Source organism: Haliotis rubra, unplaced genomic scaffold (assembly GCF_003918875.1).
Source record: "Haliotis rubra isolate DU_JTF1 unplaced genomic scaffold, ASM391887v1 Scf8, whole genome shotgun sequence".
Taxonomy (NCBI): Eukaryota; Metazoa; Mollusca; class Gastropoda; order Lepetellida; family Haliotidae; genus Haliotis; species Haliotis rubra.
This window is the reverse complement of record NW_025767523.1, coordinates 2,156,401-2,174,877: the sequence shown is the minus strand read 5'-3', so window position 1 is coordinate 2,174,877 and position 18,477 is coordinate 2,156,401. Positions and strand designations below refer to the sequence as shown.

Below are 18,477 nucleotides of genomic sequence, written 5' to 3'. Positions count from 1 at the left end.
TCGCATACACTTCATTGTGATGTATGTAGAGTTCCTATATCGCCATACACAATACACCAGATGAATCACAGCTTAATGATAAAACGTAGGAACAAAATATCGGCTTGGGCGTCGATCAATACTCGAATTTGCTATCCCACGGGCGGAAACTGAGCAGTAATGTTGAAAATATGCAGACGCTACCCATTAAATACCCTGGCAGGCAATAGCGCTGCTGAACCCGATCCACATATTACGTTCTGTGGGATTTATACTACTTTGATAGGATGGTTTTATGAAACCCCCAAAACACGTCTTTGAGTATAAAGAGCAGATAACAATCATATGCGCTCCTAATGAGTTTTATAGGCAAAAAATGAGGAAATTTCACTTCTATTTAGTTGTAAACAGGAAACGGGAAGGACATAGATAATATTATCTCATTCCGTCACACGCACGCTCAAACTTTGTCTGTTTAGTGAAGAAAAATAGATAATGTTTTTATCTATTTGGCAAGTTTTTGTATGACCTAGTACCACCACTTTTTGATGGGGATTCTGAAACACATGCTATGATATAGACAGAATCATAGAATGGAATCTGATTTTAGCAGAGCTTTATTATTTGGAAAATAGGTTTTGCGGTTTTAATGTGGCGACCGTCCTGTAGACAATATGGCCAATAAGTACAGAAAGTCCACCCAGTATTTATGAGCTGATATAACTATAAAGCTGGTTTATACACGCCATGTCTGTCCTATATCATACAGCGGATACGTATATCTACTGTACACTGGGTTTCACAATATTCCGTCCCTGATGGTTGAGTGATGGTTGAGACGCCAGTCGTATAGACCTTGCAGAATAATGATGTCACATCACATAAAAGACTTTACCGATGAGATTCGTGGAAAGAACCGATGTCTGGTAGAAACAATCGATTCAATTGTTTCCAATCTGAAGGACGTAAAAGATGCTGACGGCACCGGAATTCGCAGTCCATTAGTTGGGCCATGACCCACCGATCTGATTCGTTCTGATTATTGTCCTTTGTTATTAAGCAACATAATAGACGCGCGCTTCGTCTCTGGAGATATATACTTTTGCAACATATGTTATATATGGGAATACACGTTCTTGGTAAAGCACTAATTCTGGTACCTTTCTGGGAATCGAGTAAGGCATCTAATCGCCAGGACACAAAGTCAAACTTCCATTCTCCTGGAACCTGCGCGGGCTGAGTGGGTTAGATCGCAGACTTACAGTGCTGGCGATTAGATGTCTTATTTTTGGAGTGAAGGTTCGGATCCAGGTTTGGACAACACAAAATCTACAATCTGACCCACACAGCCACCGCTAGTTCCCCGAGAATGGAAGTCGGACAGGCTAGATCAGGTACTTTAGAAAGTGTAATCAAAAATATATCATAACTTGTAACACTATTTATCTGACCACTTTCAAAAAGGCATTGTCTATCCATAGCTTCGGCAATGGGAGGCGTGCCAATTTACACTTATCAGAGGGGTGCACAAAGTAGGTAATCTCGACTACCAGTTGTCCGACTATATTCTCCTGGAAAGATGGCTGAGTGGGTTAGATGGCTGACTTTGGGTTATAGCGATCAGATGTCTTACTCGAATTCCGGACAGAACAACCATTAGTCGAACCTGAGAAAGGGGAATTCCCAAACATGTTGCATTTGACCACTTTATAAAACTAAGGAATTGTGTAATGATATAACTTCGATGGAAAAAGACCCCTTATTTAATGCTGAAATGGAGTCGCAGTGAGATTGGAAGTGAACCTGTGGAAAATCTAGACATGCTTCATTTAAGGCTATAGCAATAAAGTAAGGGGTTTGCGGACGGTATATTCATATGGTTTAAAGGCTGTGTTTTTATATCGTCACTGAACCAATATACTATATGTCTGCTGTGAGTTCTATTGGCTTTGCTCCCACGACAACCTAAAATGCCGTTACACGACCGAAATAATGTCCAACGTTGAAATACTGTTAAACCCAACTGAACGAACCAATGAAAGAGCCAAAAACTACCTCGAGTTATGAGGGAGATGAAGATGCATACATGTTTTAATTCGAGCAGCTATTTTGTTTAATCCAGATATTACAAAAGAATTATGTGGGCAGGAATTAAGACAGAGAAACTGCAATAAATCCTGAAAAAAGTAAACGGTGAGATATAGACATATAAACTAAAATAAATATTATCCCAGTCAGCCATATTGTTGTGAGATCAAAATAGATTATTTTGAATGAAACATTGACTCGTGCATATCGAGGATATATTAACAATTCGAATTTCGAGAGAAAAGGGATTTCAAATTAACAAGGTCACTGTCTCATGTGAGTGGGGGAGTATGAATTGACTCCGCTTTTAGCAATGTTCCAGCAACATCACTGTCTCAAGGATTAAGAGAAATGTATTTTGTGGTGATATCGAAATATCTGCAGGATTAGTGTGGATTATATCTAGACACTGGCAATGGGGATTATCAGTTGCCACAGATCAAGACTGTCATTCTATCGACCACTGTTTTTTTTCTTTTCATGGATTGTTACATTTCTCTTAAACATGTTTGTGTTTGGACGAAATACTGTGACCTTAGTGCTAATGCTGGTGCAATACCAGTGCGTTGATGAATATAGTTTAACGCCACGTCAGCAACAAAAGAAGAATAACACTTTCATGCAAGAAAATTATTTAATCTCAAAATATTTCAAATATCAACATCATAAAAGACTGAAACGCGAACAGTTGAAACATTGCAATACTTGATGTGAACACATAGGTAATTATGACTGAACACGTCGCCAAAATATACACACAGAACTTAGTTAAGCACCCCCTGACATATCTCACGATTGGAGTATAACTGAGACATGATTGGTCGTCGTGTGCAACAAAGGGATCCTCCTGTACAGAACCTGGCCCAATTAGAGGCTGCTTTACACGAGGAATGGCGTAGACTGCCCCTTCAGAGGATCAGGAGGCTGGCAGGGGGTATGAGGAGGAGTGTGCTGGCTGTCATACAGTCACACGGAGGATATTGACCTTGAACCGTGTAAGATACACAAAATGACATATTGAACGTTCACATTCACCAATAACTTAAACATTCCAGAGACATACTTGTACAGACATGTTTTTTGTATGAATAGTAGTGTTTTTTGTAAAATGAGCAATTATCATCTTAAAATCAACATGGATTCTAATCATTTTGTCGATCGTACGGGTCAGAAAAACTCATGTTTTTCCATCGTGGTCACCACGAGAAGTCTTTTGTACGTGTTGAAAACCTATCATTGCAAAAATACAGGGGGTGCTTAATTAATTTCTTTGTGTATACATCATCCTCGGTTGGCTGACGTTCAACGCATTTTAGTATCGCTAGAACACTGGATATTGTTATTCTAGAACACTGGATATTGTTATTCGACGTGTAACAGAAGCAATGATGGAGTAAACTTCCAGAACACGTCGCTCAAACCCACCATTCTGTCAGTCGGTATCCACTGTGGGTAATAGTGACTGTCGGCGTCCATCACGAGTTATAGTCGTGAACACCGTGAACACATCGCCAAAATACATCACCTGGTTTCTTGGCGTCAAACACTCGCAGTTACGACTAATATCTTGAAGATATCGTAAGAACACATCATCCTACTCGTCGGCCTCAAATAAAGGCTTACATCGTTAACACAGAACCAGAACCAACCATCCATATTTTTGCATTGCATAAAGACATTATGACAACAATCAAGAACACATCGCCAAAACGCATGATTGTCGTTTGGCGATACAGTACCATCCTATTTCTTCTCCGAAAACAACGTTCTCCGCACGATTTGTACAGTTTCATGTGACGTCGAGGAGACTCAAGTGAGATTAAAGAACCAGTTTGAAGGTCAATCTCTGGCACAGAATTAGTGTCTTCACTGGTGGGATTATCAATTATCTATCAGCACAGTATTCCAAGCTTCCAATGTCCTGGGATCATTTGTTATTGCAAGGGTCTGTAGGCAGTTCATACACGCATGCAGTCTTCAGGTGTACGTGGTATAAAGAGGTAGTGATGAGAATCAAAGACGTTATAGTTGGAGGAAATATATAAACAAATGTAACTGTCTTGTGATTCGTTTCAAGAAGACACAGCAAAAGATCTTGAAATTAAGCGTTCTCAGATTGATGAACTATGTACACATTACGTTCTGGGAACACCAACAGCAGACCTTTGTAGAAGGGAGTATATTAAACTTCGAGAAAATGGATGTTTCGAGATAAAGGCAGTGCTAGTGATATAACAGACTTGCTAACAGCAAAATCCTTAAGTACCACAACAAAAGCAGAGGGTACCTTTAATGGTTAAGATCTCTAAGTACAATCCTGCCCATAAGTTCTTTCCGCTTTGAGAATGTGTGGACCACCCATGTGGAGAGCTTCGCGGGTAATACACGAGATGAACACCCGTTGTGTATGGTAATGATCCTCTAGAAATGATTGACAGTGTGTATAATACCTTCAGTAAGTCATCAGCTTCGTCCTTTGAATAAGTATCAACATCCTCCCATAGGGAAGATTGCAGTATGGATAAGTGAACACAAACGATTGAAGGGTACAGATCACATTCGACTGTTGCTCCGTGAATATATGATGGGGCCCATGGAATGACCACTGGTGACCGACATGTCATGACAGCTCACGGACGACCGTCCGAGGCGTGTGTCCGTGCGTCCGCCGTTCTGATAAACAACGGTCATTTCCCTTGGGTCATGAGCGGACAGGAGGCCCAGCGTCTCATTTGGTTCCTCCAGTGAAGTGTCCGGATCGACCGGTGCGCTGTTCACTTCCTGTGTGGCCGGAAGTCGGTCGCCCTGACTTGAGTTCCGGTGTGTTTGGTTGGCGTTTGGGTTGAGATAGCTGTTCCGGTAAATGCTTTGCTCTGACAATGGCTTCTCCCCATAGTCTAAGTTTCCAACTGACACGCAGCGTCCGTCTCTACCCATGGCTTCTTCCGAGATCCGCCGAATCCGATGGGCTTGGTCTTCACCCGTAAGGAAGTAAGTCTGCTGCTCCCCTTTACCCTGAAACATAAAAATGGGTTAATGTGGCTCTACAATGATTTTGTTATTGTTTTGGGTTGGTTCTAGTTCAACGTCGCACTCAGCTACACTCCAGCTGTGATGACGGCGGGTCTGTAAATAATCGAGTCTGGACCAGACAATCCACTGATCAACAGCATGACCATCGATCTATGCAATTCGGATACGATGACATGTGTCAACCACGTCAGCAAGCCTGACCATCCGATCAGTTAGTGGCCTCTTACGACAAGCATGGGCTGCCGAAGACCAATTCTAACCCAGACCTCCACGGGTCCTACAATGCTTTTAGTAATATCCCAACAACATCTCTGCAGTGAACACAAGGACTGATCTTCTCTTATTGTAACCATGTGAAGATCGAACCCCGGAATTGGAATAGGCTAGGCTACCCCGCAGCCCATACGTGTGAGTAAATGTCGGCTTTGAGCAGCATTTTAAGTCTTACACGCAAGTCATCTTAGATGAGGGGGCGGCGGGATAGCCTTGTGGTTAAAGCGTTCGCTCGTCACGCCGAAGACCCAGGTTCGATTCCCCACATGGGTACAATGTGTGAGGCCTATTTTCAGGTGTCCCCCGCCGCGATTTTGCTGGAATGTTCCTAAAAGCGGCGTAAAACTAAACTCACTCACTCATCTCAGATGAGGCAAATTTTATGCCTCAGTAAATTGGCAGTCCCGGCAAATTTTAAAGCCATTACGTCTACCAAGTCACGTTTATGATTCACATTAATTTCCCAGACGCTCATTAACCTCATCAAACACAGACAAGGGCCCTGTTCATCACAAAGTACTAACACTGTGATATTTATTCTACAATTAGAGTTATCAAGTAAAGTGTTTCATTACCCACGGGATAATGGATGGTGTGTCATAACCTTCCCATATTTGCACATGTGCGATTATAAATGCCGATTGTTAGGTTGAATCCATACGGTGTCATGGTGCTTCATTGGTTAGAAAGTATTGTTATGACGTCATCCATTGTTCATGACGTCACGTACTGATTATACTACATATATGTCTCTTTTAAAATCGATAACAGACTTCTCACCATTTGCAAAGGACTACGACTATTTTTACCCTTAGCAAATGGTGAGTAATATATAAAGACTATCCTGCTTGGAACTAAGAGTTTTAGTTATTTATCTTTTGTGAATTAATTTTGTAAGTCCTTTGCACATAGCTCGGGATTATCAACATTCATTCACTTGATATAGATGATCTGTACTTCCATGTAGCACGGTGGTTGTTTTCTAAAATTGGACATGAAATAAACGTGTTCGATCTGCCAATTCATCTGAGCACAGACTGTTTTCATTTGTAAGAGTGGGCGTGTATGGTTGAACGCCGCAATTAACAGTGTTTCGGTTAAATCACGGCGTACAGCTTAGAAATGTGTGTTTGTTGTTTAAAGCCGTACTAAGGAATCGTTCAGCTATATTACGGCAGCCTGTAAATAAGCTGTATGAACCACACGATCCAGTGATTGCCATCGATCCACGCAATGTGGGTAGAATACCACGTATCAGCCAAGTCAGTGAACCTGACCACATGATCTCGTCAGTCGCCCTTACTACAAACATAGGTCACTGAAGATCTCTGGACCGGATCGTCAGGCGTCGTCAGTTTAATGTGGCAAGGGAAAAGTCACAAAGGTCGTAAACGTCGCCCATTTTAATGGTTTGGTTTGGTTGTTAAACGCCGCACTCAACAATATTCCAGCGGCGGTCTGTAAATAATCGAGTCTGGACCAGACAATACAGTGATCAATAGCATGAGCATCGATCTACGCAATGAACTACGAGTGCAGGTGAGATGCGGCAAACCAAACAACAATAACAAGGTGGATCTGAGATTCGAACTCACGATCATACATCATACGTAAGGGACGTAACTCCGTAAGCTAATTGCGGTGCCTTTGGCTTGTGTCCTCGCCATAACGTAAGTGTGAATATATACCTTCATGCTGACAATCCCCCTCTCCTGTAGACAGTACCCGCCGAGGTGGTCCAGCTTGTCCTTGCATTGCTGACTGCAGTGAATCCTCATCGCTGGCAAGAGACAATGGTCACAATGAAATATACACCTGGGCCTAGATTTTCGAAGCTCTCTTAGCGCTAAGATAGTCGTAAGTTAATGTTAATGTATGGCACTTACGACTATCTTAGCGCTAAGAGAGCTTCGAAAATCTAGGCCCTGAACACATCTCTTCACACGGAACACTTCCGACATGTACCGGAGATTACCGACAAAAAACATTCCACGTGACAATATATTTTGTTTGCGATGTCTATTCTACAATATCCGGAGGTCGTATTTTGGCATACTAATGATGTAATATCAGTGTAGAGTTTGGGTATATGACTGATATTTGATTAGATAATCCCTGGACGGATAATTGTTCTCGTTTGTATGTAAGGGCATTTTGAATGTTATAACTAATCAGAATATTTTATGTATTTTGCTATCAGATTAAGATCGGACTCATTTGACCCTGTATTGATGTCATTGTAAATGCAGCATAAAAATAATTTGGTGAGGGATTTCTATAAAACGTCAAAAGGGCGGTAGGTCTCTCTTCGATTTTCATCGACAAGAAAATGGATGAGGGAGGAACGCTTTTTAGTGAATAAGAACACCAATACTAATAGTCACAATACTTAACTCAGCTTTGTAATACAAGGTCAGTTGTCATGCATGCCCAACAGTCGGGATATATGAAAAATATGTTTATTGACGAAACGAAATTGACCGACACGCAGTATTTAAAGTAACACGCTGATGTCGAGTTGGCATTTCCCCGTTCTTAGAATAAAATGGGGACACAACAAATTAATTATAATATACTGAGTATTTTAAAACATGAAGTGTAAATAATTTTTATGTTTGTAAACCAGCTGTTCAAGAAAACATTCATTGCTCTCTCGCTAATGATATGACAAATGATAAACATCTCGCACATCAATGGCATCGTTGTCTAAAAGATCCAGCCATTATCAGAACATATACAACGTGTTTGTGACGCCATTACCTCTCGTTACAGTCCGAGTGCTCTCAAAGACCAAGACCGTCCGAAAATGTATGTCCAAAAAAATGACTTTGTACTTATAATCCGATTTTAGTAAAGTATAGCCCAACATGAAATCCGCTGTCCGCTATGCAAATCAGTGCAATGTATAGCGCTGGACAACCAGTCAGGTCCATCCCCTATACAGAACCTCTCAGAAAGTACTTTACAGACGCATCAATGACCAACGACTGACCACAGGTCATTATCTGTAATGCATGGTCTGATGGTGTTGGTGTGCTATACGTGCTAGTCACGAAGGCTTTTAAGGAACACCTAGTGCAATTCGTTTAGACGTACCTTCGCCCGTACTCTCCATCCTTGATGCAGTGTTCACTGTATCCCCGAACAGACAGTACCGCGGCATCTTCAGCCCCACCACTCCGGCACAACAGGACCCTGGAGATGTAGACGGTGATAATGAAACTATGACGACTCGGAGCGTGGGTTTAAGTTGAGTGCGTTTGGTTAAAAATCGCTTTTAGCAGTCTTCCAGCTTCGACAGCAGACATTGGTCTCACACATGGGAATCGAACTCAGACCTTAGGCGTATCGAGTCAGCACATTAACCTCAAGCCAAACACGTGGGTGAGGCGTTTGTTGTCTCACAAAAGGAAACCTCGCTACCTTGAAGTTCGATTTATTCGTATTTGATACAAGCGAACACGTAGCTCAAGCGTATCGATAAAATAATGCTTTCAAAACGTCACTGGCACAAAATAACAGTCTCGAATATCTGCTGAAACAGCTTACACTGGGCTTAAAGGGCAAACAAATTTTGACAATTATGCGAATGGGTCATTGATCGGTGACGGCACCAGGTGTTAACGTTTACTCTGCCACTATTCACACAATGTTGCTTTAAAATATAGGGTAGCCTAGTAGATAAAGTGTTTGCTCGTTACGCTTGGGACAAGGGTTTGATTCCCCACATGGGTACAATGTGTGAAACCCATTTCTGGTGTCCCTCACCGTCATATTGCTGGAATATTGCTAAAAGCGGTGTAAAACCATAGTCACTCACTCACACACAACAACAGTTGCCTGCGCAATGTGACCATAGAATTCACTTAATTCAACTAAATACTGATACATTTATATAAAAAGAAGTTATGAGTTTTATTTGAGAAATGTAACTTTTGACATCAGGCATTAAATAAATAAATTCATGCATCCCAACTTTTGAAAGGTAACTGCAGCGGGGTAGACTAGTTGCTTATCACACAGAGACCCGGGTTCGATTCCCCATATGGGTACAATGTGTGTCCTGGTGTCCCCCGCCGTCACATTGCTGGAATATTGCTAAAAGTGGCGTAAAACTAAACTCACTTATTCATTTGAAAGGTAAACACTTCATTTAAAATTTTTAACTTTTAAGAATCTTCGACAAAGGGACTGTCACACTTCTTTTTCGCGCATTTAAAAGGTTTAATCATCAAAGTATTACGTAACATGTCATTGCCAAAAACACATTTGAAAGAAGAAAATTATTCAAAACATGTAAAAGACATGGAAGTCTGTCTTATGATACGACTCCATCACAAAAACACGAGGACCAGTTGTCAAGACAAAGACAACACTCAAAGATGGCCTTTCATTTTATTAAATCAAAGAAACGCTCTCTTCCATAAATGGCGTCACGCTGAGTCTAAATGGGGACGGCACTACAGAAGGATTAACGTGTTTATTACATTAGCTCTGTTTAAACTTACTGACGGCATGGGCTATGTTCTGGGCTCGTGAGAGGAAGTAATCAGAAGAAAGAGAAACTGATTGTTTCATGTGACAGAAGCACTGTGATTCCGACCAAGAATTTAAAACAAAAACAGGGTTTTACCTGAGTGAAGACCGATACGAATTTTGATAGAAGCTTCTGGCATGTGGTTGATCCGGAAGGACTTTATCCGGCTGAGCAGGTGAAGCGAAAGCGAGGCTACTTCCCCCGCGTGTCTGTCCTCGTTTCTGATTGGTAGACCGCTGACCACCATATATGCATCGCCGATTGTCTCTACCTTGTAGACATCGTAGTGTTCGATCACGGAGTCGAAGACGATGTAGAGGTCATTGAGGAGATGCACCACCTGTGTTGTGAAGGATTAATTTCTGAGATTTAATATATTCAGCCACAAGGGCTTGCATAGCAAAACTTAGCATGAAAGTATGAGGTCTATAGTACCGGGTATATATACTGAGAGAAACAAAAAAGGGAACACCACTTCATCGCAGCGTTCCTCTATATATTCTCATCCACAGTGCGATACAAAGGTTGTGAAGAAACCTGGAAAAGAATAAAGGAACTCTTGTGCTTTCATGTGGTCCTTTATTTGTTTCCTTCAGTATAAGGATGCCTGTGTTTACGAAATCCCTGTGTTTTCAACAAACCATTACAGTCTTGACGGTGTTTGATTGCGATAAACGTTCTGTCATCATGGGTTTGAATCCTACATTCGCAAAGATCATGACTATTTTTGGTCCGAAATATACCCGGTCTAGGGGATTTACTAGTCATACGCATCCCTTGGGATTTTCGGACCCGTGAAGGTCCGGGTTAGAATATTGATCTTCAGTTACCCATGCTTGTCGTAAGATAGACTAACGGGATCGGGTGGTCAGGCTCGCTGACTTGGTTGACACATGGCATCGGTTCCCAATTGCGCAGATCGATGTTCATGCTGTTGATCATTGGATTGTCTGGTCCAGACTCGATTATTTACAGACCGCCGCCATATAGCTGGAATATTGCTGAGTGTGGCGTAAAACTAAACTCACTCACTCACTCACTTGGGATTTTCCACCAAAATGAATTGATATGCAGGAACTCCAGTACTTATCCAGTCGGCGCTGAAAACCTGTACCTCTTACTAGTACTCTGTTTTGAGTAACACGTGCAGTAGACTACATTTAGATGGAACACGCTTATAAGGAACAGACGAATATAATGAACTGTTTTTTGGTCCCGGTTTCTTTATAATTTAGTCGAAATGTGTACTCCGGTTATAACGAACAAAATTAGTGGTCCCTTGGAGTTCGATATAAACGTAGTTTACAGTAGCTACAAATGAGTCTACAGTGAATCATTACATGTATTTCTTGTCTTATTTCATGAAACAATGAATATATTGTATAGAGTTAAGCGCCGTTAATCTACAGTTTGGGACTTTCTTCTACCAGAAGATAAGAACACCGATTTATTCATATGAGTATAGTTATTCTGTGGGTAATGCGACACATTGCCTTCCAACAGTGAATGTTCTTCAACATATTTTGAGTCGTGAGTAGCCCTGTGATCATGACTACATGCCAATGTTAATGGCAATCACGATGCCCTACCGAATGGTTCGCCTTGAAGATCAATGCTTTTACTGCAGTGTACGTGTATTTTAGAATATATTTAGGAATATATAAACAATATGTCCTGTCTCTAAAGAAAATGTATAAAATATTTCACAACTACTTCACCATTGTACCCGTGAAGATGCGGGTTAGAATTGATCTTCAGCAACCCATGCTTGTCGTAAAAGGCGACTAACGGGATCGGGTGGTCAGGCTCGCTGACTGGCTAGACACATGTCATCGTATCCCAGTTGCGCAGATCAATGTTCTTGCTGTTGATCCTAGGATTGTCTGGTCCAGACCCGATTATTTACAGACGGCCTCCATATAGCTGGAATATTGCTGAGTGCGGCGTAAAACTAAACTCGCTCACTCACTCAATTCACCATTGTATGACTTCATACAATCAGTTTGAAGCGTATAATATAATACGTTTGTACATGTATGCATATTCAATCTTTAAAAGAAATGTTAGCAACATTTAACAAATATTAGTTTCTAAAACACTTTTTGGCTTTCAATTGAAGTTCCACAGTGACTTTAATCAAATGATCAAATTCAACCCAATTTATGTTTGATTATGCCTCAAAGGTAGAATGCGATTTGATTAAACACTTGGAACAAACATGTTATTGTGCACCACTGAACTCCTCGTACTAATTACATCGATATTAGTGTAGCCTAGTTTCAACCCGGGTCAGACTATGCGACTCAAACACAATCCTAAAACAGTATCTGTGACTGCGCACGATAACCTCTTACGAAATTTACACCACGCTTCAATTACACTTTGTAGTCTTGAAATCACTCTTTGGCTTCCATTGCATTACATTAATGAACATGATTGCCTCATCTTGAACGAAGAACAAATGACTGAAACGATAGTACAAGTGAGCCAGAAATCAGTAATTAAGAATGGCTTCCTTCCAATGACTTATGCTCTAGAACTATCCATTTAACAATTGGATGTTTGTGTGACTCAATATATTTCAGCCAGCCTTCATGAAATAAATTAATTTCTATGAAAGAAGTGGCACAGCTATTTTATTCACATTTTGTTACAAAACAAACGATTTCTCTTGTTGCATAACCAAGGCACAAAATTTTCAAAACAAATCGGGAAGAGAGTTTTTTTATATAAATTTATTATTTTGCATTATCCCTAAATATAAAACGGTCGACCCCGTACACAAACCACCAATACACTATGAATCTAGAAAGGTTTCATGCGAATGCTTATACTCAAACCAACGGGCTGTAAAGCATTGATATTGATGGCTTCATATAGATGAGGTTCCCTGCCACTTAAACTATGGCGATATCGTGTTCATTTCTTGCCTGATCCCTCGACACAAAAGAACGTGAAACAATTAGTTGTGGATTCCGTCAAGGTATTGTTTGAAGGCAAAGGTTGTGCTATACCTGAATCGGAGTACTTTGAGCGGCGATTGAGGTGAAGCCGACGATATCACTAAAGTAGATTGATACACACTCGTACTGCTCGGGAATGACTGGTTCGTTCTGCTTGAGACTCTCCGCTACAGACCTGGAATACACAATGAAGAATCGATTACGTTCTCAGACGGAAACAAGTCGCGGCCATCTTTTTTAACAATTACTAGCAAGGGGAGTGGGATAAGCCCCACGTGATTATCGTTGTTTCTTCACGTTCCGGTGTTTTTACCAATTTGTGTTGGAGCCTTTCTTTGCACCTTTTGTTGATCCAAATTTAACTAGGTTTTAATGAATGAGTTATGGTTGAGGTTCAATGTTAATCGAATGGTCAAAATGGTTGTTGAAACTGGGCCTAGATTTTTTGAACGCCCTAGCGGTAAGGTGAGGTGAGGTGAAATTGGGTTTTACGTCGTACTTGAGAATATTTCGCTCATGTGACGACGTGCATGCGTGTGTATGTGTATGTGCGGCTGCTTGTACTAGCCCAGACTGAAGCTGGTTTTATAGTGCTAGCCCACTGAGATACCATGCTGCAGTGAAGCATGAATACCCCACTCAGACACATTATACCGACTCCGAGCCGACCAGTCCTTGTTGTACCCATTAATGCCGAGCGCCAGGCAGGGACCAATAAGTACCATATTTTAACGTCTTTTGGTATGATGCGGTCTGGTATCGAACCCGCGACCTTCCGCTCTGGCGGACCTTAGCGCTCAGACAGTCGTAAGTTACTGTATGGCACTTTTACGACCATCTTAACACTAGCAGAGCTTCGAAAATCTAGGTTCTGGAAAGTAGTACTTGGATTAAGGATCACAAAAACAAATCCTCATCAGTGAGATGGCTGAATACCATCAGCCAGACTGTGTCTGGTGTGGTAGAGTAGCTTAATGGTCCACGCATTCGCTCGTCACGGCCACTGTTTGGGTTCGATTCCCTACTGTTTCACGTCTCTTGCTACAACTCCATAAAACCCAACTCCTTCGCCAGGACCAACACTCCCTCACTCTACACACCTTGGCAACATCCTCAACAGCAGGTTCTCGGTCAGCTTCTTCTCCATCGACAACTCTACCGTCCTCTCTGCGACCTGTTTCTCCAACGTCGTTGCATACTTTTCCATCAACGCCAACATGTTGTCAAATATGTTGTTCTTTCTGTGAAGATATATACGGTACATACATCGCTGACAAAAGACAGCACAACCAATTACCCAATATGTCACCACCAAGACACAATTATTTCAGGCAACAACTACTACTACTACTACCACGACGACGACTTTTGTTTGTTTGTTGTTTAACGCCACACAATATTTCAGCTATATGCCGGCGGTCAGCAAATAATCGAGTCTGGACCAGACAATCTAGTGATCAACATCGTGAGCATCGATCTACACAATTGGGGTACGATGACATGTGTCAACCAAGTCAGAGAGCCTGGCCACTCGATTCCACTAGTCGCCTTTTACGACGACGTCTGCTGCTACAACGACCTCTACTACTGCATCCCATACGGTTACCACAACCACTACGACTACCACAACCACTACAACTACTACTCCTACTGATACAATTACTACTACTGCTACTGCTGCGACGATGACGACGTCAGCTACAAGGACAGCTTGTATAGTTGCGACAATGGTAACTACAACACCTACTGCTACTTCTACTACTACTACCACTACTACTACTAAGACGACGACGACGACGACTACAACTCCCAACGACTGCTATGCCACTTTATCATCTACGACAATGCACTACACGGTTCCTGCTTACATTTAATTTCTGATATATGAAGCTAACGCTGTGATCTGAATACTGATCATGAATATGATTGCCACATGTCCATCAAGTATTGTCAATCTGTATAATAATCATACAATTAGTTGTTTGTTTGACGCGTTCCAGATGCGCGTAAACATATTTGGCAGCATTGCTTCTTCGACTGATCGTGTCAAAGCATCAATTATAAACAGCCAGCACGACATCTTACTTGATTTACTGTAATGTATAATTACACCTATAGCATTGTTCCGACAATAGGAAATGAGACATAAAACTGCCAACTTTTTAAATTCCTCGCAGTAAAGGAATATGTTTGAATACAATAACCATTTCTTATTGTAATGGTTGATGCCACAACGTACAGCTCGTCAGGTCAGCGATACCTGTGCAATTAAGGCGTTGGTAATTTGAAATGGTTGTAACGTTCTGCAGCTTTAAAATTTACTGCACTACCTTTACTGACTATAAACCGTGTTCATGTACGTACTACTACTATCATTACTACTACTACTACTACTACTACTACTACTACTACTACTACTTCTGCTACTACTACTACTACTACTACTACTACTACTACTACTACTACTACTACTACTGCTGCTACTACTATTACTGCTACTACTACTACTGCTACTACTACTACTGCTACTACTACTACTAATCACAACTACAACCACCGCTACTACTACTACTCCTATTCTAGGATGACCAAAGTCTACGGATATCACTGCAGTTACCGCTACTTCTGCCACTCCTCTGCTACTTGTGTTTCCCCTAAACAAAGGAATATACTTCTACTATTGTCTCGTCTTCATCTCCTCAAGGTACTACTACTAACACCTAGAGCAACTATGTCAGCAACTGCTTCAAGAACAACAGATGATACAACTTAACACTACGACTATGCATACGACACAAGTAGTAAACCCGTGTACACCACGATAGCTCTTGTCACTTCTGTTAACTGAGATATAACAGAGACTGCTCATGTGCACAGTCTACTACTACAATTAGGGACCGTTCATAATTTATGGCATGGGGGGTGATGATGATTTTTATGGAGAAGCATGTACAATGTTACAATGTGAGTGCCATCCCCCCCCCACTAAAATTTATGTACAAAGTCAGTGACCAGCATGTCATATACAAAATCAATTTTTTAAAGCATATTTGTTTAATATTTTGTGTAAAAAAATGCTCCCCCACATGTGTACAGAATTGATGACCCCCACCCACCAGAACAAAATTGGTGAACCCCCTAAAAAATCATCATCACACCCTCTCCCCCAAGCCATAGATTGTGAACGGTCCCTTTATACTCCTTCAACACCAATCACTATTAACACTTCTAATATCTAACTTTTACTGCACCAACAACTACTTCTACTACTACCAAATCTTTCTTCTAAAACAAGAACTACTACCACGACTGATTCTACAACAACGACGATGTATTGTCAACTTACAGCCCGTGATGCATGATCCGGAGCTTCTGTTTGATCATCTTGAAGTCCGGCCTGGCGTCCGGGGACTCGGCCCAGCAGTCTCGCATACATTCAATGATATAGGGCTGGCACTTGAGGGTGTCTGTGGGGGGACGGAATAGCTTGTGGGGAATGCGCTGCCGCACACGTTGCACGATCTCTGTCGGTAGAAAAAAAAACATGAGCACCTGGGACGATGTAACTCATTGTTATTATGCCACCTCGAATGCTTCTTTGTGTCAGGACGATAACGTAGCATTCAAGTATTAAAGTATTCCATTGTAGAACATTTCCTCCTTTCAAAATATGGCGCATTAGTGACACTAAGAAGCAGTCTAAGTAAACTTAGTGTCAGTATTATTCGTTGTACTGCTATAGCAAACTTAGTGTCAGTATTATTCGTTGTGCTGCTATAGCAAACTTAGTCCCAGTATTATTCGTTGCACTGCTATAGCAAACTTAGTCCCAGTATTATTCGTTGTACTGCTATAGCAAACTTAGTCTCAGTATTATTCGTTGCACTGCTATAGCAAACTTAGTCCCAGTATTATTCATTGCACTGCTATAGCAAACTTAGTCCCAGCATTATTCGTTGTACTTCTATAGCAAACCTAGTCTCAGTATTATTTGTTGCACTGATATAGCAAACTTAGTCCCAGTATTATTCGTTGCACTGCTATAGCAAACCTAGTCTCAGTATTATTCGTTGTACTGCTATAGCAAACTTAGTCCCAGTATTATTCGTTGTACTGCTATAGCAAACCTAGTCTCAGTATTATTCGTTGCACTGATATAGCAAATTTAGTCCCAGTATTATTCGTTGCACTGCTATAGCAAACTTAGTCCCACTATTAAACCCAGTCTCACTATTATTCGTTGTACTGCTATAGCAAACTTAGTCCCAGTATTATTCGTTGCACTTCTATAGCAAACCTTAGTCTCAGTCATTATTCGTTAAACTTCTATAGCAAACCTAGTCTCAGCACTGCTATAGCAAATTTAGTCTCAGTATTATTCGTTGCACTGCTATAGCAAACCTAGTCTCACTATTATCTCAGTATTATTTGTTGCTGATATAGCAAACCTAGTCTCAGTATTATTCGTTGCACTGCTATAGCAAACCTTAGTCTCTCACCTATTATTCGTTGTACTGCTATAGCAAATTTGTTTTAGTCTCAGTATTATTCGTTGCACTGCTATAGCAAACCTAGTCTCAGTATTATCGTTGCACTGCCATAGTAGTCTCACTATTATTCGTTGTACTGCTATAGCAAACTTAGTCCCAGTATTATTCGTTGCACTTCTATAGCAAATTTAGTCTCAGTATTATTCGTTGCACTGCTATAGCAAACCTAGTCTCAGTATTATTCGTTGTACTGCTATAGCAAACTTAGTCTCAGTATTATTCGTTGCACTGCTATAGCAAACCTAGTCTCAGTATTATTCGTTGCACTGCCATAGCAAACCTAGTCTCACTATTATTCGTTGTACTGCTATAGCAAACCTAGTCCCAGTATTATTCGTTTCACTGCTATAGCTTACAGGGGTTTTAGGTGCTATCAAAAAGTTTTGATCCTGAAATTCTTCTGATATCTGGCAAAAATAACTGTATGATATTAAAGAATAACACCAGTACGAGTACCCACCGGACGTTTTTGTGAATGGTATAATCCATTCTTCAATATCATGCAGATATCAGAAGTTTTTTAGTCTCCAAACGTTTTGATAGCCCCCCGTTCTGCGTTAGTGAGTCTGATATGCTAAATGACGTAATGTTCTTCAAAACGTGAAATGGTCTCCAACGTATGGTCTTGGTCTGCATGTTGGGTCTGTGGATGTGCATAGAGCTCTTTTACACCGGACATAGTCCTGAAGCAAATGTTCTCGCAAGCCCTTTCGCCCGGTCCTGTTTTTTAAACCCCCTGACTTCAAATTGAGGCAAACATGAGACTTCGTCCCAAACTGGCAGTTGGATTTCTCTGCCACTAAGACAGGAGGCAGAAAAGAAAATACAGCTGTATTTGTTCATTCCACCGAAAGAAAACTTGCGTGTTCACCATAAATGTTTATTCATATGACATGTCACAAAGCAGAATCGATGGAAAAAGCTTACATTGCACTTTACATCTAGATTTTACATCTTTATATTCAAATAACGGTTGGAAGAACAAACTAACAATCTGGAATGGATTCGTGTGTTTCCATCTCTGGTCCAGATTTGTCAAAGATAAGAAAAAATG

At 41.0% G+C, this 18,477-nt stretch overlaps 1 protein-coding gene across 3 annotated transcripts in view; it reads right to left on the bottom strand.

Moving 5' to 3' along the window:
- Positions 1–2,687: 2,687 nt before the first annotated feature.
- LOC124261469 (guanylate cyclase 32E-like) overlaps positions 2,688–18,477 on the bottom strand; it is a 148,562-nt gene continuing 132,772 nt past the window's right edge. For all 3 annotated transcript variants that reach the window (XM_046695786.1, XM_046695788.1, XM_046695787.1), the window contains exons 16-22: positions 16,220–16,397; positions 13,974–14,114; positions 12,925–13,048; positions 10,007–10,250; positions 8,470–8,568; positions 7,062–7,153; positions 2,688–5,082 (exon numbers count right to left, since the gene is read on the bottom strand). In XM_046695786.1, the coding sequence (XP_046551742.1) occupies positions 4,621–5,082; positions 7,062–7,153; positions 8,470–8,568; positions 10,007–10,250; positions 12,925–13,048; positions 13,974–14,114; positions 16,220–16,397 (1,340 nt within the window). In that variant the 3' untranslated portion in view covers positions 2,688–4,620. The remainder of the gene's footprint in view (positions 5,083–7,061; positions 7,154–8,469; positions 8,569–10,006; positions 10,251–12,924; positions 13,049–13,973; positions 14,115–16,219; positions 16,398–18,477) is intronic.